Source organism: Emydura macquarii, unplaced genomic scaffold (assembly GCF_026122565.2).
Source record: "Emydura macquarii macquarii isolate MOO-44397 ecotype Brisbane River unplaced genomic scaffold, CSIRO-AGI_Emac_v2 contig_1451, whole genome shotgun sequence".
Lineage (NCBI taxonomy): Eukaryota > Metazoa > Chordata > Testudines > Chelidae > Emydura > Emydura macquarii.
The window spans coordinates 11353293-11377598 of NW_027131588.1; the positions used below are offsets into that span (position 1 = coordinate 11353293).

Here is a 24306-nt window from a genome sequence, read left to right on the forward strand (position 1 = left end):
ATTTAAACAAGCTGGGGAATAAAATATTACATACAACAATATGAGCTCAAGAGGTTTGTTATTCTTTAGTGTCTGCTATATTTCAGTCTATCATGTATCATCACCAGTACTCCATCACTGGATACTCTATGAAGTTTGCTTCCAATACTACCTCAGAAGAAGCAGGGATTGTTAAAATCACTTTGTTTGAGAACAGATGCTTAGGGGCAGCAGGAATCAGCACATGATCTGCAGTGAATCATCTTTATTATAAAACAGAAGGTCCATGCCAAATTCCTTAGAAGGCACAGAATATATGGGATTATTCTGTATATTTTCCACTTGTTAAACTGTCTCTCTAGAGACCTTCCCTCAGTAAATACTATTACAAACATTTCTAATAGGCCCATCACCATGGCACACTGTACATAAGTTAATGGGTTTATGATGAATACCTTAGATCAGATGTTGAGGTCACTGATTTATATTAGACTGTGTACTGGGAACCATTATACTATATCTTTCTAGCGTGGAAGACAGTTTGCCTTATTAGACACTATTTACATACAATGGTCATACGTTATGGTTTTGACCTCACCGTCACGCTAATCATCTTCATTAATTTACAAAAGGAATATTGTCATCATGAAAAGAAGGAGGTGGGGGAGAGAAGAAATAGAACAGGGCAAAAAAAGGAGGGGAAAAATACATGCATACACCAAGCCATTGTAGTCCCCGGAATATAGGGCATTTCGTTCAACTCTACTTATCACCACCCTTCTTTGCAGAACGTACAGATACTGGGCCAGATTTTGCTGTCAGTCACACTGGTGTAACTCCAGGGTGATTCCATTGAAATTACTGAGGTTACTCTGGGTTTACACTGACATAGCTGAGGTGAGAATCTGACCCATTGTCACCTGACAGTTGAACCAAGAAAACAAGCAAAGAACCAGATCTGCTGGGAAAGATCTGCTATGGATGCTGAGGCTCAGTGGCATTTTGGAACATTTACCCACAAACCTTGGCTGGTGTATACAGCTCTATCCGAAAATCTTGCTGAGGTTCCAGAATGCTTAACATTGTGCCGAACTTGGAAAACAAAGTACATACAAAATCTTTTCAGCTAACAATACAGGTTCATTTGAAAAGTACAAATACACAGGCCAGCCTAAAAACCTGAATTCCAGTAAAGCTTGAACAGCAGGAACATGGAATGTTACTGGGACTGAAGAACTCCTCCTCAATAATTCAGGAACTAGAAAAAAATCCAAGTCAATTCTTTCTTACTTGGTAATCCACATCATTCAGAGGAGGTTCCTAGCAGCATTTTTAGGGTTAAGAGCACACATAATGTTGGGAAGCATCTGTGAAAGTAACCTTCTGTCTCTGACTTTCCCGCCTGTGGGAATTAACAGCCCATGAGGTTCAGCCCATGAGGTCTATCATGACCTCTAGCGCTGCAATAAGGAGGAAACTGCATTTCTCTTCTGTTCGACGGGTAGCTCTTTAGTGACACATCCTGGTTGTCATCTCTTTCTGTAAAACAAAGGGGAGAATTAAAAATCAAAAGGTCACTGGTTTTACAATACGTTCACAGCTTCTGCACATTTATTATTTGCAAATTTCACCACATTAGAAACAGTGTAGCTTCCTATGTCACCTGTCTGTGCTATTCTTTGTCATCTTCAAGGACAGTGCATGTAATTGGCAATTAGCAAAAAATCTTTTATCATTTCTGACATCTTTAATACCTTCTTAATTCCCTGACTTTGCCAGCTAAATGGTACTGTGTCCCACATAAAGGAGATAGATCACTTGCAAAAGTCCTCTTAAGCTGTCATGCAGGAAGCATTTTAAGTTAATTTAAGAAATGGGATTCAATTTGTCACTGAACTCGAAGGCAAAGAGGAAGAATCCTCAATTCTGAAACATAAAGGTAAATTTTCTAGCTAGTTACACGCAGAGACACAAATGTTAGATCCTCTCTAGATTTAGGCCTGAGCTGCAGAGTTTGGCTCCAGAATTGGATCTGGGAAATGTCCCAAACTTCATCAGTGCTCCAATGTGGGATTTGGTTCAGTCCATTATAGAGATGGATCCAAACCAGGAAGTTTGGATCTGGACTTTAGTGGTGTTCTGGTACATGGTTGTGGTGTGGAGCTACCTCTAAAAATCTATTCAGTATGTCAGAAGAAGAACATTTTTACATTTAGAGGGCACCTTTCATCCTGAAGGATCATAAAGTGCTGAAAACTCTTGCTACCAGGCATAGCTATTACTACTGTGAATAGCCTCGTTGATGTCAACATACTGACTTCTATGCAGTGTGCTGCATGGACACTGACTATAGTGGGGTAACTACTCATGACAGTAAGCACTCAGTAATATTTGCAAGGTAAGGCTCTACTTAGGGCCAGCATTAGTGAAATGCAGCCAAGTGACACAACAGACTACAATGAGAGGAAAATTATGGTGAAAGCCAAACTATTACTCATTAAAATCCTGGATCTTCAGCCTCCATACAGAGCACACAGGATCTCAGATTATAAGGTTGCATCCAAAAAAGTTGCCATGTGTGATAACAGGTGCTTTTTATTATATAGCTAAATCATAATACATCTATTAATAAATGAACTGCATGGTCCTCAATTAATCTACTTTTGAAATATCAAGGGCTGAGCTAACACTAATTAGATCTGAACTCCAGTGGCCATAGAAGCTAGCTGTTCCAAAGCGGAGGCTCAGATCACTAGGTATCCACACTAGCCAGCAGTTTCTAATGACCCGGATAGGATTGATTGACACATACATAACTAGGGATCTAAGTGTTCCTGCATGCTAAAGTAGACTGTGCAATGCACAGATACATATTCAAGAACATAGATTAATTCGACATAGGATAAAACAAAACTGCTGAAATGTAAATGTAACATCTCACTCACAACCATTTCAATTTAACACCTGGTTGGGGAAGTGGACAGTTTAGGACTTGGGAATGAGCTATGGCGTCTCATCTCCAGTGCACTGCTTCATATCCAGCCCACTACCATATGACCACTCTTCAGGGGCCTTTCTGTTTTCTCGGTTCAGTTCCTAGAAGGCAATCATATCACAACTAGCCTTGTGAGCAAAAAGGCCAAAGACTGACTAGATCTGGAGATTAAACTGCCCTCTCAAGACTGAGGCGTGCGGCATGGTCACTGCCTGCATGCACCTAGTCTCTGGATAAAGAGCAGTCTGTAATCTATCACTGGCGCCTTTCACGTCATGCACTACATTAACGTAATACTGGATCAACTAACCACCTTGTTACACTGGCAACTGCTTGTCTGGATCAGGGGCACTAGCCCTTAATTTGCACTGCTGGCTTTTGGTATTTAAATCCTACCTAGGAGACACCTGCTCTCTTTCATGTCTTCCTGCAGAGTGGAGCCGGCACCCTTCTGAAGTAGGGAGCTCCAGACCTGGGACATGTTCCACCTTCCTCCTCAAACCAGTGGATGCCCTTCCATGGTTTCCATCTCTATCAAGCCATTTGGGCCCCTGCAGACTCTCCTCCCAACCTGTGGAGAACTAATTTTCTGAGTGAAGAGAGCCTGATGCTGTAGTAACTTGTCTTCTTTCTCCCTCTATGTTGTGGAACACATCAAGCTCCTGGAAGCGTGGCTGAGCTGTGTTTTAAAGGGTTAGCAGGAGCTGAGGGAGCAGCAGAGCATAGACAAGAGGTATCCATGCAGATGCCATGTAGGTGACTCTAATCATTGTGTAAGAAACAAATGTAAATAAAGGTCATCCACTCTACTTTAAGGTACTGTTGGGAAGCTGTGCTGAATGTAGTGGCATTTCTATACGTGTAAGCTGTGTGCATGGTACTCCCCAACACTGCTAAGGGAACCCACTTACGTATATTCATTTACAAATTTAGCTTTTGAATCTTCCTCCATGGTGGAATTTTCTTTATTCTTCACTTCCCTCTGTAAAAACGACTCAGCTAAGGAGTCACCACCACAATGAGAAACATGGGGATCCATGCTCAGAAGGCCCCTCCACACATGTATTGGGGGGACATGATCATACACATATTTTTTTAATTCATGTCCAACTATCAATCAGCAAATACACATGAAATTAAAATTCTTGTATGTGGGCAAGAGGTTTACATCAGCCTCCTAAATCCATCCATTGTCTAGAAAATAGTTATAATGAAATAAAAGAAAGCTTCTTATCACTTCGTAAAATTCACCTTATAACTGCCCAATATAAAGGGTTTCCTGACAATCTTGTAAATGAAAATATATCCTGTACTTTATAGCTCATTCCTTCAGGAGGCTTCTTTGCTATGTAATATTGTACAGATATTATGCCTTCCACATCTGTAATTAACTTCCACATCAGCTAGTTTCAGAATTTCTATAGCATCCTGTATGTTGCTCTCAATCAGAAAGTTGGATGATAAAAGTAGCAATACAGAAGTTGGTCCAATAAAAGATATTACCTCACCCATCTTGTCTCTCTAATATCCTATGACCAACATAGCTACAACTACACTGCATACACTATGGACTGCTGTCATTCATGGCTGTTAAAAAGCAAACAGTAACATTCAGAGAATAAGAATGGAGTAAGCTGTTTTGCCATCGATATTGGAGGTGGTTAAAAAACCAGGATGAATGTTTGTTCACAAAAAAATTGTCCCCTTTTCACTGAAAAATCTGTAATTTTTCAACTACCTCTAATCCACAGGTTTTTCCTCTAGAACAATGAAAACTGAAAAGCAATATTCAATGCAATTCACTAGACTGCTGCACAGCTGTTTGCTTTCTCAAACACAGGTGTGGTCCCTATAATCTTACTATCTTGAAAAGTCAACAGAAATTTCTACCAGCAAACACACAAACAATCATAAGTAATTTATAGCATATTAATCTCATGTTCTCTTGCAGCACATTGAAGAACAGATTTTAGGACTTGATGGGAATTCAGCAGCATCAGTTTATTTTAAAGAATCAGAAAGCACCATTTCTTGGTGGGGGAAGTCCAAAGGAGTTGAAAATGCAGAAAAGGAGTTGAAAATACAGCTCTGCTGCCTCTCAGAAGTCTACTAGGAAGAGCCATCAGAGTTTATAAAACTTAATTTCTCCAGACAACACTGTTAAAAGAATGAATGGTCAGTCAAGTGGCTATTACTGGACTTTCCAGGCCAGTTTGCATTCTGAGTCATCTCCACTGAGTGGAGCCAAACACACTGATATTAAACCAGGAGAGTAAATTCTAGAACTTAGTTTTTCCATTTGTACAACATCCTCCTATGAAAAAACCTTCCACATTCAGAAATTCACCCACACGCACTTAGGAAAAATAGACTCATAACTTGTTAGTAGTTTATTGTTGCAATGTCAATGTCTTCATCCTGACTTCAGCCAGCCCTGGTGTTGTTTCCACATCAGAAAGCAGATTCCATGTTGATGCTTCCTGAAGCAGTGTTAATACCTGCAAATGCTTAATTTATGTATTTGGAGCCTAGATACCAGAGTGATGGGCTCTCTGTAAGCAAGATATACAGACAGGCAGACAGACAGACACCCCTCCTCTCTGCAGCTGCTTCCACACAGCTACTACGGGAGTCAACCAACCGTCTTTTCTTTTTCTTTTTTAGGAGGGCACGAAGCAGAGAACGGGTGTCAGTAAATCTGCCCATTTTGCAGGATCAGAGGGAGGCAAACTCTGCTCTCTCAGATCCATAATGAACAGAAAAAGCAACAATTTGAAACTCAACTTCCTGTTCCCTACTCGAGAAAAACCTGAGCTCAGATACCACAGTGAGGGACTCATTAGAAACAGCTCAACTGGCGGGGAGGGGAGCCTACGAGCGATGGACTTACACACAGTGCATAAGTGGTTTGTAAACCGCTTCCCATGTTAAAGCCTGAAATGTAGCATTTGAAAAGCACAACTATGAATGCTTCATCTCTAAAGTATTCATGGCGTGTGAGCCTGCATTACAACCTCTTTTCCCTTTACAGTAATGAAAAAAACAATCTCATCTCGTATCATAAAATATGTAGTGTTTTGTCTGGCTGTATAATTATCTTCATAGTCCCATCCATCCTATGCCTTTCCTCCATCCTTCACTTGGCCATGTTGCTGCAACCTGCTCTTGCGTTCCATCGCTGTCTTCACACTCTTATTTAAATGGCCTTCTGTTCCAACAGCTGTTTGGCTTTGGTGTTGGAAATGCTTGTGAGAATCAGAGATTCAGAAAACGACACTCAGGCTGATAATATCACCACTGAAGCAGAGAAGACATCGTTTCTAAATTGACACACACTGTTACCAGCAAATTAACAACAGAGAAATGGTCCAAGAGACAAGCTGGGCTAAATGTCATCCTACGCATCGGCACAGATTCTATTGACTTCAACTGACTTCAGAGTGATATCAACAAAGATACAGATTATTTTCTTTAGAGGGGTGAGTGTGAACTTGTGTGTGTGTGTCCGCATGCGCATGCTTGCATGTGAGGAAGAATGGAAGCCTTATTTGCTATTTCTAGTGTTTCCCCTAAAGGAAACTTACCATAGAGAAAAAAACAAACAGGAAATGGTTCTAAAACAGAAATAAAAATGATTAGGAAGAGAAAATATGTTATCCCGAGTCACGTTTTTGATGGGGTGTTTTTTGGGAAAAAGGAGGAAATGAGGGAAGGCTGCATGAAAGGAATGTGACTAGAGAAAACTTCTTGTAGGACCAATGTAGAGTATTCGATTATAAAATGTGGAAACAATTAGAGCCTATTGTTTGGTGCTTTCCACAGCAGTCAGCTTTTTCTTGCCAAATAATCTCTCAAAGTCATATCATTGTCTTCAAAAAAGCAAGGTGATTATCCTTCCTTCAAATATTTTAACACCGTGGTTTTCAACCTTTTTGCATTTGCAGACCCCTAAAAAAATTTCAAATGGAGGTGAAGACCCCTTTGGAAATCTTAGACATAACACAGGTAGAAAAACTACTGTTTTAACACAACAAACTCATTAACTCTGGTAGGCACTAAGAAATATAAAGCCAAAGTCCAGTTCCATTCAGGTCAATGGAAAAATTCCACCTACCTGCAGGAGATTATGCCTCTGTAATACCAATGATGAATGGAAAATTTACACAGGAAGTTGCTATTAACACAATTGGAGTCTAAACCCTCCCAATCTTTGATGAGAGAATAAACTCCTTAGTCTTCATGATATAGTGATTATCTAGAAATTTAGAGTTCATTTGAGCTGGGGGACAAGGGTTGGGGAACGTCCTTGACCAGCAACACCTATCATAGAAAAGAGAGGTAGAAGGAGGAAGCCTAATAGTGAAGAAAGTCAATTTGCTGGCTGTCTCATCTAAGGAACAGGAATACAGGAATTTGCTGACTCTCTGGTCCCTGGTTCTATGATCTCGAGCCCCAGTTGGGAATTAACAGATACACAGATAGACTAGACAGACAAAAATTAGAGTCAGACAGACAGAGAGAGACAGACTGACTAAAACCAATTTTAAAATATACTAAAGCTTATTCCTGGGCCAAATAAATGCTCCCACAGCCTACTGAGTGGGGACAGTCAGTAAAGAAGTCTGGACTTAACCCAATTTTTGTTTTGGTTTTGCAGTTTCCATTGAACAGCAATTGCAACGAGAGAGCATTAACTTGTAATTACTGTGCTGCCAATGCATCAAGAATTGTTGCTGCCCATGCTGTTGGATTATATAATTAACTCAACATTGATGGCAGAAATGACTGGTGTAGTCTAACTATGAAATGCACAGCAAAACCAGAAATTGAGTCAAGAACAGATTTATGCACTGGATATGCCCTGGACCAGGCTGTACGGGGCATTTAAACAGAACTAATTTGTAACTAAATTTTTAAAAATCCTTTGTTCTGCCCCCTGTCAAATCATTTTGGCACTTCCCTGGTTTGCTGGAGTCATCCCAGAACACAATTTCACGAACACCAGAAGTTACACTGCTGTCCCTGGTTTTGTGATATCACAGAATGATGCATTTTTGGATATTTTTCAGGAAATACCAAAATGATTTCCCAGATGGAACACACACATTTCTAAAAGGTTAATTCATCTTTATCTCTCTGATGAATGCCTTCTCCTCCCTCCGACATCTAGACTTAACTCAATTTTTATTGTTGCTTCTCAGTTCCCTTGTAAAGAAAGCAAAAAACCCAAAGGAAAACTGAGCAGTTTACGGAATCTGTGAGGATGTTAAGAACTTACAGCATTTCTAAAAGGGTAAATTCACTTTGGGGAAATTCCAGAGAAGTCTGAACAGTTACTCCAGGGAACAACGTGGTTCCACCAATATGGCTGGGGTGCCCCAGGAAATAATCTTGTTCTCCAAAGGACACTCTGTGTCTATCCTCACAGGAATCAAATGTAGAGTGGGCAAAACATCAGGAATGATAACTGAGATCTTAGGTCAATCTGTGTACTTGATGGAGGCATGGATCTGTCTTTCTGACTTAGAAGGGAGCCGATGGGAAACTAGCCCATGTGTCAGGAATAATTTAAAAAAGATGGCAATGCTGTAAAATCTCACAGGATTTTATAAAACATTTATAAAATAATCCCCTTCAGAAATACTGGGACACCTGCATAGATTGAAATCCTCATTCACTCCCCCTGTAATTTCACAATCATGTCAGTCCCAGGGTGTCTACTGATGAATACCAGCACAGAGATGGCTTTGCCATACTTTCCCCTTTTCCCCTTACATGATGCTATAGCTGCTAGTTAAATCATGTGGCAAACAGCTCCCCTTCACAGGCCTCTGATAACTGCCCTGGCTCTTGAAAGGATAGTAAGTGATGTGCTTTCCTGAGGTATTTGGAAGTAGAGTCAGTGTCAAGGGAAATCCCACATTCACACCGAGAGCAGCATCTGATTCTCCAGGGCTCGACCATGCACCCACTGAAGCCAGTTAGGAGCGTTGTTGTTGACTTCAGAGTGTGCCGAATCAGACCTTCTTGTTTTTATCGTGTCTTACTGATTCTCTTTGAAGCAGATGTATTTATTTTTTAACACTTTGTGACGCGTGGATTAATTTTAGAGGAGGACAAGTTGCACAGCAGCCTGTAATTCAAATGTTAATGGAGCAAGCTTTAAGACAGGACCTATTTAGCACGCTGCCCACGAGCAACGGAAACATACATTTATGCACCCACAAGAAACAGACAACCGCGTCACAGCTCAACACAAGTCATTGAGGCAGTTAATGCAAAACGTTATCAAAATCACAAATGAAATACTACAAACTGAATCACCCAAAATCTGGCTGATTTATACAGACAAAGGAGATCACGAACAGGAATGCATTTGATGTTTCCTCTCCTTACCATTACATATTTTGACACTGAGCAATCGAAGTATTTGATGCAGTAAAAATAATCAAAAATATGTATGCAAATAATTTTGAGAACTATGGCACCATTTTGTGGCTCGGGCCTTGCCCTCTCTGCTCATCACAGCTCAAAGTAAAAGGTTTCAGGCCACACAAGTCCTTGAATGCTATTTGTTGTTTATTTTTACACGAGATGGTGTAACTGTCATATTCTGGTCACTCTGCCAACATGTAAAATAAAATATTGGTCAATATGACTAGTGCTCACAAATGATGAAAGCTAAACGAAAAAGATTTTAAGGAGAAGAGTCTTTGAAAAAGAAGAACAGCTGGGTTAACAGCAGGGAGTCCAGTACCGGAACACATGTGAATGAAAAAGTGAATATTTATACATAAAAGCATCCAGTTATTTATATTCTCTTGGCTATTCTATCAGCTTAGCAGTAATCTATTCTTCCACTTTATGCAACTGTCACTAAGAGAAACATTTTTGAGAGGTCAGTATTGTAAACTTGCATAGTAACATTATAGCATATGTGCCTGACTTTTAACAAGTTAGAAGTGCAAGTGGAGGTCTTATTTATATGCCCAAATGCAGTCAAATAACCATTATGAGCCAGTTGCACACACAATTAAAATATCTGCATGCTAAAGTACTACAATGGTGTATGCAAATTAGGTGTGTAATTGTGCATACATTTTACATCCTAAATACATAGCAAATTTGTTCTAAAAAGAAGGACCAATCTGGCATGATCAGTCTGTGGATGATGCATTCCATCCAGTAGCGGTACCCAATTCTGTGAGAGGGTAGACATGCTAAAGATGGGCCAACGAAGCTAGATTTCAGTGTTTCAAAACACAACTCGTTGGGTGTTGGTTTGGCATATCCCAAACCAGCGCACTTCAGATTCTGTTTCCTTTTTATCTGAATGACCAAAGTTTGGTGCATTAGGGAAGGAGGTGGTGGAGAAAAGTTTCCAGTTTCTCTAACGATTTTAAAGTTAGAAGTTGTTGTTGATCGTAAATTATTTATCATCTTTGAGCACCAACAATGTACTTGGAGCCATACAAGACCAAAATACAGGCTTTTTCTCCCCCAAACAGCGTCCGGGCTAAACAAAGCACAGAGTGTATAGGACATACTGGAAAGTCCAGAAGAGGGAATGATGAGGATATTTTAAAAACAATCTTAATGTTATTGTTGAATCACTTCTTGTGGACAGAGCAGGTGGAAGGAGTCTTCAGGGAGGATCTAAGAGAGGACACTGAGATATCAGTGTGATAAGGTGATGGGCAACCTTATAAAATCAAGATTTAGAGAGTGGATAGGACTGATATAAGGGATTTGCATAATGAGAGGGCTTGGGTGAAACGAAGTAGTTTTCCCACCCTGCAGCCCGCTACTGCTGAACGAGCAGTGCAGCGTTTTTTGATCTCTCAGTCTATTGCTCTAGAGATGACCTTCTTTGGTACACATGTAGCACCATTACTTTGCAGTGGGATGCAGTATAGTAAAGAGAGACAATAGACTGGGAAGGTCCAAACTCTTGTTTCAGTACAAACTTTAATAAGAATGACCAAAAAATAATGAAAAATCCAGTGAATTATAAATGGATTTGTATTTTAAGATTAAGTTTGAAAAATTCCCCAGGATGACACTTTTGTTTAATCACTGAAGTCAACCACAATGCCTTTCAGTTCAATGTAACTAGACTAATGTAGCTAACTTGGCTGGTTGGGACCGCTCTTTTTTTCTCTCTCTTTTTTTAAACAAAGCTTGCTGCTGATGATGATGTTGGTGCAAATTTCAGATGGGGCTAATAACAGAACAACAGATGGGACATATTTATGGGATTTCTGAATAGTAACAGCCTATCAATAAAATGCATGATTAATAAATACTTTTTGTGACAGATAAACATACAGCAAAACTGCCAATTGTTTTGTGAAAGGATGAACTGTTTGTAGTAAACTGAATAGTAACAGCAGCTGCTTGCGGCTCAAGCACGCGCAGACAGTGTGGTGTGATAAAGCAAAGGATACTTGGTATGCACTACTGTGCTCTGAAGATCACACTAGTCATACTATGGGTAAGCCAACAGTGGGAGAAAAGAAACTCTTTGGGCGTTGTTTGCCCGCAATACCTCTCTAATTAATACTCCCTAATCGAAATGGGCTGGCATAAAAAGTGCAATTGAACAGACAAAGACACGTGGAGAAATATTGACTTGGTATCATGAATCCTGATCATGTCTTCATAGGGCTGCCGGTTCCCTCAACATACTGTTGAATTGGCATATGCAAAATCTGCAAATGCAAAACATAAAATCCCATGCGAACATGGATGTCCATTTCCACAGTGTTTGGGGAAAGAACTACACTTTTTGTGGGGCTGGGTTTTTTAGTGTAAAGAAGATGTTGGCCTAGCAGCCCTGGAGACTGAAATACTCTGTCCACAGAACGAGATATGGCATGAACAGCAGCAACTCTTGCTTCCTGTGTATGAGCTGCAACCATGCTGGAGGACCTGGAAGGAACACCTCTTCTGTTTCTCTGCCTGTTCAAATCTTTGCCTGCTCTTCCAAAAAGCCTAACAATTAATGCTAATTAACGTGTATTGCACAAAGCACACTGTACAAAGGAATACACAATAGTGCATGACATTATATTAGCGTCATTTGAGAAATAACATGATCATGTACTTTAAAAAACAGTGAGACTACACTTTGCTCTAAGTTACATCTGTGTAAATCTAGAGTAATTACATTGACTACAAAAGAAATACTCTGGATTCACATCAGTGAAAATGTGACTAGAATCTGGCCCTGTATCGTAACAAACAAGGGGGAAAGATAAGGCCAAGTTATGCAATCTTCACTGTGAAATTTCCTGACTTAAGAGTGCACAACTTGTGCCCAGTATAGTGTAAGATTTTTTATGTAAAATATAGCATTGCTTCCTGTAAATCAATAGGATATTCTGATTAGGTTAAAACAATAAAAAGCCATCTCCTTACATTTTGGTTTGTCTAGTCAAACTCTCAGACTTGTATTCAGTAAACAGAGTTTTTATAGAGAAATGTAAAACCATTTTCTTTCAGCAATTTCAGATGCTTATTTTTAATTGTGCCAAATGATAAGTGAAAACTTACTGGCGAGCCCCAGCCATTTAGAAATCACTGGCAGTTTTAACACTGAATATAATGGGAGTGGATAAAGGCATTTTATATTCTATCACCATGGGACAAATTTAGATCTAGCGTAAGATGGTACCAACCCCACTGGATTCATTCCATTCATTCAACTCCACTGATTCTACTGGAGTAGCAATCGCTTACGCTAAGGCTGAATCTGTCCCTGTATCTTTAAATGAGAAACTATTTTTCAACACAAACAGTAAGTGCACATTTAGAAAATATCTTGCTTTAATTTTCTTCATCCACATCCCATTTTATTACTTTTTGTTCTCATAAAACAAAATACCTGTAAGAAATGACATCTGGGAGAAAGTACAGATTTCCTGAGGGACAAGGAGAAGCAGAAGCCACATCAGGAGGAAAAGAGAAGCAGAGAGCCAAATCTATCATCACTTACACCAACGCAAATCAGGAGCAATTCCACTGATGTCAGTGAAGTTATACTGGTGTAAGAAAGATCAGAATCAGACCCACAGTTTGTAAGGCACTTTGGGATCTTTCTGTGGGCTAGTCTACCCTAGAAAGGCATTGTTACTATAGCTATACTGGCATAGCTATACTGGCAAAGCCCCCTATACTGCAGTTTATACCGACATGTGATCTTTTGCTAGCTTAGTTAAACTAACTCTCTAAATGACATAAGCTAAAAGACAGTAGAGCTGTGTCTATATACTGACATAACTATGTTGGCTAAAGGGTGTGGATTTTTTCACACCCCTCTGTGACACAGTTATGCTGCCAAACTTTGTGGTATAGTGCAGGCCTCTATGAAAAGCACTATGCAAAATATTATTATGCTTATTAAAGAGAAGAATACACACACTGAAATATAATGCTACCTATGGCCAATAGGTTGCCAGCACAGGTATATATATGTTTATTACTCAATAGAATTTTAACTAAATTTGAACATAAGCTCATGTGTGAGCTGGGATTTCGCCGCTCCGAGCATATGATGGGAGAATCAGAGATAGCACAGCTGAAAGAATCACTTTGTTTATGCCCCTGCATTTTGCAGGACTGCTCCACCCATCACTCCCAGGAACCTCTATTGCTGTGTAATTTGTGCAGGAACTCATGGGAGCCCTGAATCTGCACAGAGCTCCGTCTATGACACTGGCACAGTGGAAAGCATGAGTAGTTTCGCTTAGATTAAAACTCAGGTTTTAAAGTACACTTTGGGTACACAATCCCAGGGTGTGTTTTCAGCCTCTCTGTGACTTTGCACAGGCTTCCACAGCAAGGAGACTGGATATATATTTTGATTCAACTCTCCTCTTAATGAGATATAATGGAACTGCCTGTTAATCAGTAACATTCAGTAACCAGAAAGTGTGCTTTTAAAAACTCTTCTGTCTTTGTGACTCTTGTTCCTTCAGGTGAACTCCACCATATTCTGAAACTAAATTTAGCCTTGAAATCCCACTACCTAAAATGAATTCCTTTTAAAATGCTAATAAATCTAAAGAGCAGGAGACAGCTGTGCCTGAAAGCTGCAGGCCAGCTCAATGACTGAGTTAGAAAAACAAAGATGTAGTGCATTAAGAACAATGCTGAGAAGTCACGGCTTTTCAGGAACAGATTTTATTGCACTCCCAAGTCACTGTTATCTAACAAAATTCAGTGCATTGGGAACAGACCCTCAAAGCTATACAGTGACTGAGCTGACACTGTTGCTACAGCTCACCTTTTAAGGTGTAATTACCATGTGCAACTCCCACTGCCCTCCAAGGGAAAAAATCTTGAGGTACAGGGCTGGCATTAGATACAATTCCTATAGGCAGACACCAAAGAGAACCAATTTTTTTTTTAAAAAAAAGGATAGACTGGTCCAACCACACCAATCCCCAGACTGGATAGTTTTCAGGAGGGTCAGCCCCCCCACAAGTGGGAGGGCTCAAAGCGGCAGCAGCAGCAGCAGCCAAGGTGTGGGCCTGGAAGCCAAGGTCTGGGACTCTGGGACTGGCCACTCCCCACTTCCACTGCCTGGAAACATTCGGAGGTGGGAAGGAAGGAAAGGTCTGTCCCTTTAAGAGTATCCCTTTCTTCCTGGGCCAGCTGCTGCTGGAACCAGCCACTCCAACATGGCTCTGGCCTTGCTGCCCCATCAGGACTGCTTTCAGGAGTCTGCCCCTTAAAGGGCCTGCTTTGGCCCCAGGAGCAGTGCTCTCTGTGCTTTATCGAGAACGTCAAAATGCTCAGCACCGGCACTACTGGTGAAGCCATTGTTGCAGGATGCAGAGTTTGAGAGCTTTGAGTGTGCTTCATCAGGGTAAAGGGATTCGTCTCACTCTCTGGGGGAAAATCAGATTTGTGATGATTATGCTGCACTGTACTAAAGGTGTAACAAGCCATCTGGCAGGGTTACCTTGCCTTACATGAAGCAGCTTGAATTCCTAAAAAAAAAAAAAAAAAAAAAAAGGCTGATGCATCCAAATAAAATGCATTAAAAACAGTTGCCAAATTCCACAGCGACTTTTTGAGCCAAACCTTTTACAGTTGGTTGTGTGGGTTGTGATTTGCAAATTTTGCAAATGGCTTAACATAGAGACAGACTCAAGATGCAAAGTTCAGAGCTGGTTCTGAACTTCTCCAAAGTTGGTGGCGAGGGGAGCGGGACTTAAAGTCTACAGTTTTGGTTTAGGCCCACCAATTGTTAGTTTAAAAGGGACTTTTCTTCCACTCTCTGTAAAGCTGTGAACTATAACATTAAGATGTTTGCACATTTCAATTTGATACTGGAGGAAGCACCAATACTGGCTACAAAACAATCCCAAAAAGGCCTCACTAAAAGGCCAACAGTTTTTTGCCCTTGATTTCTTTTGGATGTCAACAGAGCTAACTTGAGCTGAAGGCTGCTATCAGTGCCGTGTACCAGTTTCAGGGTCTCCTCTGTGGAGGAAGAGAGGACAATCATCATATAACAACAACTATGGCATTTTGCACTTCTGTAGTACCTTCCATTCAAAGATCACAAAGCACTTCACAAGCATCAATGAATTTAGTCGTACAACCCCCCTATAAAGTTGGTATTATTATATTAATTTTATAGACGAGGAACTGATGCATAGAGATGTTAATTAACTTGCCATGTCACACAAGAAAACTGTGGCAACAGAATGCAATTAATTTAACAACAAGACCGGCCTTGAATGACAAGAACATGAATGACTCAAATTAATATTTGTAAACCATTCTGAAGATGTAAAGCACTACTCAGTTACCTCTTATTTATTTGGAAATGCTACTTGGTTCACTGCAGGAAACGAAAACAAGCAACAGGAATGAGGCATTGGACATGCAGTAGGGCTGTCATTTGGTCAGTATATGCAATCTCTCTGGAGCCCCATTAGAATTTTTACCAAGAATCAAATTTCAATTTCAAAATATGTACAGTAATGTGTCTCAGGAACTCCTGCTTATCAGCTGCTCTGAAGGGCGTGTTTACAAAGACCTTCCCTATGGTTCAATCATCAGTCCGTGTATTTCTCCTTAGAACTGCCTGCGGGGTAAGCGAGTAAGTCAGCTCTCCCTTTTGCCACATGGAACAAAGAACTTTCTACAAAAGAGTTTTTAGAACTCTGTCCAAATAACCAGGTCTTGGGGAGGGCTTTAAAATACAACCCCATCTTCTGGTTGATTCAAAGAGCTAATCAGGAAAGGAACTATGTACAACCCCAATTTGCTATTTGATTTTACAACTGCTGCACAGGAATTTAAAAGTCGGATACACTCCATTTTAAAAAGCCAGCATCCTGCCTCTAAGGTAGTATTTGTCAGCATTATTTTTATTAATCCAGTACGAGCATTTGGAATTATTTCCCTTTTTCAAAAATACCTTGATTCATTAGTTGGCTTCTGGTTGACAGAGTGCATGGCAATTTGTTTATTTAATCAGAGGTTGGCCCATTTTCTAATTTACTGGGATAATTTGGGCTCATTTCCTGCAATGGTGAACTTGCTGGGACACAGCTCATCCTTAGCTGTTGCATTAATGTTTGAAATGATATGTCATGTCTGTGTTCTCTTTGGCAATCAGCTGCTTTCTCTCTGCCCAGAATAAGATGAAAATACAAACATATGTTTTTATGCATTTCCGTGCTGTGGTGTAGGTTGGTGGTTGCCAAGAAGGTTCTGGAAGGGAGGCAGGGAGAGCAGGTGGGGCTCCATCAGCCTGCTCACATGGTACTTTCTGATGCAGGTCGGGGGTGTAACAACCTCTTTGAAGCTGCTGAATTCCATCAGAATTCTAAACAGAATTTCCATTCCCAGGAAAAGAAGGCAGCAACGCAAGCAGATTGCACAAAATGGACACCTCACCAGCTGGATTATATTCCTCGCTTTGCAACTGACTCACTCTGGATTTGGGCAAGCTCCTTCCTCACTCTGGCCCCAATTCGCCGTTGCTCAGGCCGAATTCAGGAAGAAGGGAGTTAACAGCTGAATGTGGCTTTAAACCACCTTTACTCTCTCTGTATTCTGAGGCCAGCACAGACCTCAGGGCTGCTCTAACTCATGCTTTGTGGAGCAAAGTGTGCTCCAAACACATGCTTGTCTACCTCTCATACTTCCTGCCTCTGACATGTCCCCCAGGCTGGGCACACAAATTGGGGCTGAGGTGGAGCTGCTCTATGCCAATGAGGAAGACCTCTCTTCTGTAGGGGTATCCTCAAGGGCCTGTTTTCATGTCTTTAAGGCCCCTCTACACTGCCAATGTGGTGTAAAGGAGCCACAGTGCAACCGAGAATCATCCCTTCTCTGCTTAAGTTTTCCTATCTGCAACACTGGCATAACACATACCTACACCACAAGAATGTTGTGGATTAATTAGTCCCATAAAGGGGAATTTCTTAACTAGTCATTCTTTTCTGGGGACCACTCCACATTTCCTGCTCCAGCCAACAAACACATAACCCTTCTCCTCCATACAAACAGAGGCATCTGCTTTACACACAAATACACACAAAGGCGTCTACTTTTTCCACATGTGCATGCACGCACACAGAGAAACGCACACATCTGTTTTCTACACACACACAGACACATTTCAGGTCAGCCACACAATGCACTTCCTCGTAATGTGCTTTTAATCATTATAAAAGCAGAATAGTGCTAGCACTTCATTAATAACTTGTAGGATACAGAATTGCGACTTGCGGAGAACATTGAGCCCCATCCATTCTAAACGTGGCCATGTGCCCGGTGTGAGCGTTTGCACAGAGATCTCTTTTCCAAATTGACCCTTCCCTCTCCTCTTTCTAAGATGTTTTTAAACCTTCCTTTTATTTGCATTTGCAGGCAATAGTGAAGGAGTTTCCCATTTTTGGAATCTAATGTTTGGAGACAATAAGTTAAACTTCGATCTAGCTAGAGCCAAATCTTCTTAGTCAAGGGAAGTGTCTGGTTTTGTTGCATTATTAATTGTCTGAACCTCTGACTCAAAATGAATAAATCCAAGTGATTTCTTTACATGGTGATTTCTTCTGTGAGTACCATGCTGCTACTAACCAGTAGAAAAAAGCAGGAAAAAATCCACTTGATTTTCATACATATAGTACAGGAAGAAGCAGCAGAAAAATGAGCTTCTATTTTTAAGTCTCTGTATTATCCCCTCCCTACTTTTCCATCTGAAATACATTGCACTCTATTCTTTCTACTTCCCCAGTTGCAAATGCTGCAGTAGAGGGAATTGGCCTATTGACAGAGGCATGAGTTCATTTATTTAAATGGTCTGTCTTGAAACACAGACTTTTCATTCCTAGCGGAAATCAGCTATGACAGGTTTGGAAAATGCTCAGTTAAGGGAAAGGAAAAGGCGAATTCTCCACAACGTTGGGCTATATATTACCACTTACCAAAGGCTCTAGCTCCTTGCGGTCTATGAGGTTGAGCTCTCTTACAAAGTAATAAAAGTGCTTGTAACAGGTATTGACGTGGGCCTCAGCTCCCATGATGATGATGCGGTCAAAGTGATGAATGTAGACGTGAACGAATACCCGGAACAGTCTGCACAGGATCTTCTTGCAGATCTGAAGGAAGTTCTTTGGAAAGGGAACACCTGTGAAGAAAGAACGGAGGATAATTGCTTTAGATTAGATCACACTGCTTTCCAAAAGGCAGTTCTGAAGACCGTGACATAGGCTCCAATCCAGCAAACCACTTATGCCTGTGCTTACCTTGCCCCAAAGGTACTGTAATGACTCACATGTTTAAAAGTGATCATGAGTTTAAGTGCTTTGCTGGATCAAGATCATAGGCACTGGTACTGGTCCCATGGATAACAATGAAGGCCTTGCCTTTTACTTCAGTGAGGGCAGAGCCAGACTCGTAACATCCAGGAGTATTAATCTGAGTCCAAAGTGTATCATCTTGCTTTACACAGATCATTTTCAATTCCAGGACTACTGTGCCTTGTGATATGAGATTAAGCCCATGATCCATTTGATGAGTTGGTTCTGGTGAATCTTATTGGCCGTGTCGCCATCTTTATATAAAGTCTAAGGTGGAAGAGACCGCTCCAGTCACTTTTTACCTCTATCCCACTTCTATGCACCTTTTACAACTGTTATTTTAATAGAAGGTCTCTTATAAAGTTGGGCCAGCTGTCCAAGTGTCCCATGCACTGTAATTAATAGGAGCACATGCCAGTAGAAGGCTCCAAAGCAAGCATTGCTGCTGCTGCTAAGGAACAGCCAGACATCCAGAAAACAGCACTGAAGGGCACTTCAAATTTGCCTTAAATGAAACCTGATCTTGCAAGTGCTCCATATCTTCAACTGCCATTGGTCAGTACAAGTTGAGGGATTCAGCTCCTCACAGTATCAGGCCCTTAATGAGCAGATATAGAACTACAGCAAGTTACAAGCACCCCATCTAAAATTCTGACCTAGAGCCTGCCTTGCCAAGTGTATTAGTGTGAAAGTTATCACGTATTCACTTGGCTTTGTGCACCCTCCTGATTTTTGCTTGGATTCTGAGAGTTTGATCAGCTTCAAAAGCAAAAGTTATAGTCACCATGTTTTGCAGAGGTAACACACACTGGCCAGGTTCATTTCAAACTTGGCCTGGGCTCATCTGAAACTTGATCCAGGTTCCCTCTAAAGGTTCGCAAAGCTTCAGGTTCAGAATGAAAGTCAACACCAGGTAAACACTCACCTGGACTTGGGGATGTGTCATGAGGGTTTTGCACAGCTGTAATTAGAATCTCTGCAGCTCTCTCACAATCTTTTGTTCCAACTGCACCAGAACTTTCCTTACTACCCCTTATGAAGTGTTTTACAGTTACATTTACACTTCTACTATACAGCAAATGATGTGGAAGCAGCAGCTGTGTATATCACACATTATTTCAAAAGGGAAAAACCACTTATCTTTTTCCTTTTTAAATATTTAGCAATACAAAATATATCTTGTCTATAAGCAACTCAAACATGAGGCTGACGAAACCAAATAGAGAAAAGCCCAAATGCAGGATCTCCCTCCTCCACTTCCAAACACCAGAATCCGACAGCATTCTCAGTAACGTTGCCACCTACTACCATTTAATTTTAGTTGAAAGCATCTGTTCTTCCTCTTTAAAATATTACTCAATCCTCACATCATCCTGGTGAGAGTGCTATAGGAAAGAATATTATCTCAATTTTATAGATGAGTAAACTGAGGCACACAAAGGCTAAGGACTGTCAAATAAATAAGCATGGAAGAGTGTAAGAAGCATACTTATTCAATTCAGACCCAGAAAGCAGAAACCACTCCTATAAGAGCACATTCCAAACTCATAGATGGAAAACGGACATGGTCTCATAAACCCACTGAACAGATTGGGAAAATATAGATGTCCTGCAGAAAACCTGTGAAGACACATTGCCAACTAACCCACAGTTTGAAAAAAGAAGGGGCGAGGTCTAATTCCCCTTCTGATGGAGCTCATATTGGCAGGCCCCAGTCTGTTGCAACTCACCAAGACATGCTAAGACTCCAGAACAACTAGAGCCATTTTCAAATGCTTGAATCCCAATGCACAGGTTGCTCCATGATAGTTAATGCTGCTGTGATCCACATTAACTTACAGGGAAAATTGCAACTGACTTCTACTACCTTAGGAAACAACATAAAATGGCTGCTTCTTCTCCACTTCTGCCCGATACACATCATAGTGTTTGTGGCATTTCTCATTAAAGTAAATGGAGAGGAGCTGGTGGCAGCTCTTACAAGAGAGCTCTATCTTGGTGTTTATATAAATAGTTAATAGATACAGTGCCATTCGACGGTGTTCAAGAACATGCAGCATTGTTTCAAGGTTTTAAAAACCCTGATGTGTGCACTGTATATGGCTTCTTGTGTGCAGCTTTTTACATGATGCTCTTAACAGTGGCTATGTAGTCTAGGTTATGGTTGTATAGCTGCATTTTCCCTTCACAGCCATCTTCTCTGGCCCTTTGCTGTGTAAATGAATGTCCATCTGTTATCCTGCATGTCATATGAACAAGGGGAAGATACAGATTTAAGTGAGTTCTTCACGGCCATAGAATGAGGCCAACCTACTCCCAAGAATAGAATCTAGACGGGATCTTGACATCTAATTCATTGCTCTAGCCACAAGAACATGTTCCCTTCCTACTGTATGCATTGATGATTTACACTCAGAAATGGTTAATCCAAGTCATTTGTCAAAACCTAATGTTTGTTCAAATTAAAATGAAGCAAAACCTTTCAGATTAACAGCTCAGTAATACATCTGTGGTACGAAATTGATTAGTGCAGAAAGCTTTTGGATCCCCAGACTGTGGATAAAGCTGGATTAACAAGCTCTGACTGCATTAAATCAATGGGAAACAGGACTACCGGTGAGGTCCTCCGTATTTTGTCTCATGATTCCACTGACCCATCACCCAATCTGGTAAAACAGGATTGGTTCACATTGACGTTCATGAAAAAAACACCACCACAAGTGAGACAGCTGAATGTAGGGATTGGGAAGGAGGAATAAAGCCATATCCTGCAAGGATGTGGAGGTAGATAGCTCCCTTACCTCCCATCACAATTTCCCACGCACCTAACTGAAATGTACACAGGGTGCTCAATCCTTAGTTGAGTTGAGTTTACAACGGGCAGACCACTTTTCCATTCCTCCAATCCTAGATCAGTTGAAAGCCAAAACACCCTGTGATATAATTTAGAGCAGGCCTGAAGCTGCTCTAAATTATGCTGCCTACTACCTGTGGCAGCTGCCAAGGATCACAGGCCTTTACTCCACGTCTGATGCGTGTGCACACAAGCACACACACACACCCCTCCACATCCTAGAGGGCCACAGGAGGCACAGAGTTGGCTACAACAGCTTTATCGAATCACAATTGCTATCCTTCAGTAAAAAGTGCTTTGTTTGTTGAGCTAACTCTTAAAAGTAGGAAATATGTGGAATCCCAGGGCACAGAGCATGAAGTGCTGGTGTTGGGAATTCTGACCCCACAAAGCTGAGATCTTGAGGAAATGGCACTGTATCAGATGGCTTCAGCAATATTTAATCAAAACTAGTAGAATTAGCCAATAGCCTTTAAGAACAGCCAGGATTATTTCAAATGATCCCAATTAGTTATCTTCTCAGGCAAAGTGAATACAGTATATCAGGAAATGATGGGGACATCAATTAGCCACTAATAAGGTGGATCAAATTTCAGCCTTTGGAATATTGTTTAACTGCATGAATGATTACCCCACTCCTGTGTTTCTAAAATTAAAAGAAAAAGGATCTCCAAATGAAAATGTTTTAAAATATACTTGTGAATTGTTAAGGTCTGAATAGGAAATCACTTGGGATTGATTTGTGTCACTACAGGTTTGTTCACATGGATAAAGCATGGAATTTCTAGGGCTCTATATTCTGTGCTTTGGATTAGACATGCGCCATAACAGAAAGCAATTTGTTCCCTCTCCCCTGGGATTGAGTGACATGTCATTGCTATCCTACTCTCAAAATGAAGGAAGAAACTCATAGTCCATTATTCATTAGCTATTAGCTTAATAAATCAAAGCAACAAAAGGCAAAGGGCCTGATTCTCTGCTGCCTTGCACCCTGGGTGCCAATTTACAGATGTGCAAAGTGGGCGTAAAACCCTACCGTTGGTGTGAGTGGAGAATTCCTGTTGGTGGCCTGCCCTTTGCACTCGAGATGCAAATGTCAATGCAGGAGGTAGGGCAGCAGAGAATCAGGCCACACAGTTGCATATGTTCCGTCTTACCATAACTGCCCAGATGAGACTAATTTCCACAGCCTCGAGACACCTGCAGCTCCTCTGGACTTCAATTGTCATTGTGGCTGCTCAGGGTCTCTAGAAATCGGGCTGTCTGGGAAATCCATTGCACGGACTGTAGATATAAAATGGATGAGGGCGTAGGCATCTAACTTCCATCACAGATTGACACATTGGTATTACTAATCTACTTCCAGAGAGTCAGTGAACTCACAACATGGTATATAGAAGGCGAAATAATGTGAATTCCACTTGGCAAGCCACAAGCTCTCTGTTTTGCTTTGCAGTGTATGATCAGATCACTGGCTTAAACTTGCTTTTATCTAGCGGCTCTATGGCTGCACTCCCCACCACAGATCATCTGTATGTTAACATGTAATATGAGCATATTTGTTACCATATGAGCCGTTAATTGTGGTTTTAGTCCTCAGGTCCTTACGCCTTGGGATTTTGCCTGACTGAGGACTGAATAACCATTGAGTGAGGACCTCAGGATTTGGCATATACCATTGTAAACACACAGCGCATAAAGGTGTCTGCAGCTTTAATTTGAACAAATGTCAACCTCCTTCCTGCTCAATGTTACCTACATCAGCAAAAAAAACTAACCCTCCCAGGTTTCAGTGTTTTTCTAAATTCGAGGATAATCTCAGTTACACGGGGGTAAACCCAAAGTAACTCCGTTGCCATCAAAATTAAAAAATCAGTGGAGTTACAGATTTAAATTAGGATGTCTGAGATCAGAATTTGGCTGAATGTTTTGAGCGCGTTGTTAGAAGTAAAGCAGCTGTGGAATGCTATCAGTTCTCAGGAGTCACTAGTATTGATTTGACTTAGCTCTCTGATTTGGTAAATTACTATTTTTCACTAACTTGTCTTAACAAAAATACTCTCCCCCCCCCCCCCCCCCCGCCTCCACAATCCTCCATTTGACTCTCAGCCCAAATTCAATCCTTCCTTTTCTGGCACTTCGTAGTAACAATAAAATAAAAAAAATTTAAACAGTTGGACACTATTTTTTTTAATATAATAAATTCCAATAAAGGAGGTTGCTGTCTTAATATTGTAGGCAGAAGGGATATTGTAGGCAGAGGAAGCACAGAGGCACTGGATTAAGTTTTTGAGCTATGGATATTAAAAGGCAGAAAAACAAAAAGAAGACAGTGGAACTTCTGAGCTAGCTGCTACTTGCTGAAGGAAAAAAAAAGTACTCCTGGATGAGCAAACTGGCCTCAGTTCAGCTGCAAACTGAGCCAGGGCTGAGTGTTGTGTGAGAAGGCGAGCGACAGAAAGATTCTTTTTGTTAACCTGGAGTTCAGAATCCCAGGCCTCCGGATTATGTCCCAAGAATGTGCCAAGTTATGCAAATGGTCTCAAACAATCCAGCCAGGCAGTGCAGGCTCCTATGGTTCTTTCTTTGCACGGAGACATACATAAGCCATAAACAATTTTCTGGACATACAAAGGCCAAGTATATCA

General features: G+C 40.9%; 1 protein-coding gene across 3 annotated transcripts in view; it reads right to left on the minus strand.

The window, feature by feature from the left end:
• Positions 1-229: 229 nt before the first annotated feature.
• The window catches only part of MOB3B (MOB kinase activator 3B), a 128287-nt gene continuing 104210 nt past the window's right edge, over positions 230-24306 (minus strand). For all 3 annotated transcript variants that reach the window (XM_067553179.1, XM_067553177.1, XM_067553178.1), the window contains 2 exons: positions 18430-18632; positions 230-1518 (listed from right to left, as the gene is read on the minus strand). In XM_067553179.1, the coding sequence (XP_067409280.1) occupies positions 1489-1518; positions 18430-18632 (233 nt within the window). In that variant the 3' untranslated portion in view covers positions 230-1488. The remainder of the gene's footprint in view (positions 1519-18429; positions 18633-24306) is intronic.